Raw genomic sequence first — 1,786 nt, forward strand, 5'->3', positions numbered from 1 at the left:
GGGGGTCTATCCACACCAAGACCACTCACTGCCCAAGCCTTGCCCCTCAAGGCCCGTCTCTCCAAGAGGACCTGGGTCTGTGGCACCAGGTGCCCTGGGGGTAACAGTGAGAGGAGTGTGAGCCTCTTCTCTGATGGGGATGAAGCCCTTACACCTGATGGGCAGATGCTGCTAGAGATACCTGGGCCCCGGCAGGGGTCAAGGTGCAGCCCAAGCCCCAGTGCCTTGGAGGGGAGGGGATCTGTAGGGTTCTTAGTCCCCTATTTCCCATATTAAGCCATGGAGAGGCTCCTAGCAAGCCCCGCCCTCTCCCGGGAAAGAGAATGGACATGGCACTGCCTGCCACAGGGCGGCAAAGGGGGCCCGCTGGGTGGGAGGTCAGCCTGGCCAGGAAAACCAGACGCGGGAAGGGCCTGAAAGAAGTCCAGGGAGGAGCAGGAGTCACGGGGGCTGTGCTGGCAGCTGAGGGCACCAACCAGGGAGGAGGTGGACAGCCTGGAGCTGGCCCAGCTCACGGCCCTGCGGGCTTGCACTGGGGCAGCCTCCACCAGGGAGGGGGTGGGGCCTGAGCCCCAGGTTCCGGGTGGGAGAGGCACGGATGGGGACAACCTTCAATGTGGCGAGGGGATGCAGATCACATTAGAAATAAGGGAGACCTTTCCGACGGTGACGACCTCCCCACGAGAACATGCCTCTCGCAAAGGATCTCCTTCGTCCCTCTCCAGAAGAGGAGAAGAGGAAACACAAGAAGAAGCGCCTGGTGCGGTGCCCTAATTCCTATTTCATGGATGTGAAATGCTCAGGATGCTATAAAATCACCACTGCCTTTGGCCACGCACAAGCAGTAGCTCTGTGTGTTGGCCGCTCTGCCGTCCTCTGCCAGCCTGCAGGAGGAAAAGCAAGGCTTACGGAAGGGTGCTCCTCCAGACGGAAGCAGCACTAAAAGCCCCCAGAGTCAAGATGAATGCGAAACCATCCCAATGAACACATTTTGGATTAAAAAAAAGAAAGAAAGAAAGAAGGGAGAAAGGAAAGGAGGGAGATGGGGAAGAGCTTGGTAGAGATGGAGGAGGTTTCGGCAATAAAGACGGAGAAGTCAAGTCTCCAGTCACAGTGAGAGCGCACAGGAGGAGGGGAGGCTGCGGGGGAGAGAGCGTGCGTCCGTGGGAACTGCAGCCTGGCGCCCAGCCTAGAGCTGGTCCCGGATCTAGACAGAGGATCAGAGACACAGAGAGCCAGAGAACCAGGAAGAGAGGGAAAGAGAGAGATGGAGCAAGAGAGAGACAGTCGAGAGATAGAGGCAAGACAGAGAGCCCGAGCCAGATCAACAGCAGGGAAGGGAGTGAGGGTGAGAGGCAGCCCGAGTCAGGCTCTAATTATGGGCGGGCGGGCGGGCGGGCAGAAGCAGAGGGCAGCCTGTTTGAAGTCTGTGGTGAGAAGCATCAAAGGGAGAAGGGGGAGGCCAGCAGGCGAGGGGAGACACAGGAGGGGCCGCCCTCTGCCACGGCCCACCTGGACCTCCCAGCCTCCACCCTTCCCTGCCCCAGCCGCCAGCTCCCCTCCACCCAGCTGCTCGGGACTGGCCAGAGGTCTGGCCACCTGGTCACCAGCCTGGAGCTCAGGCTGCCACGAATCCCTGCTGCCTTCTCAGCATCCCCAGGGGCAGGGCAGGCTTCTGGCCTCAGGGACTGCCTGGCTTGGGGAGGGGCAGGCTTCCCTTCCGGTTCCTGCAGCTACCCGCTTCCTGTCGCCCCAGAAATATGTCCTGGCCTCTCCCAGCCCCCAC

General features: G+C 60.8%; 1 protein-coding gene across 1 annotated transcript; it reads left to right on the forward strand.

The window, feature by feature from the left end:
• The first annotated feature begins 612 nt into the window (after window positions 1-612).
• Window positions 613-961, forward strand: LOC309793681 (small ribosomal subunit protein eS27-like). The gene has a single exon (XM_082604370.1). The coding sequence runs from the start codon at window positions 689-691 to the stop codon at window positions 941-943; it is 255 nt and encodes an 84-aa protein (XP_082460496.1). The 5' UTR covers window positions 613-688; the 3' UTR covers window positions 944-961.
• The last annotated feature ends 825 nt before the right edge of the window (window positions 962-1,786 follow it).

This window comes from Mesoplodon mirus (genome assembly GCF_964341445.2).
Source record: "Mesoplodon mirus genome assembly, chromosome: 18".
NCBI lineage: Eukaryota > Metazoa > Chordata > Mammalia > Artiodactyla > Ziphiidae > Mesoplodon > Mesoplodon mirus.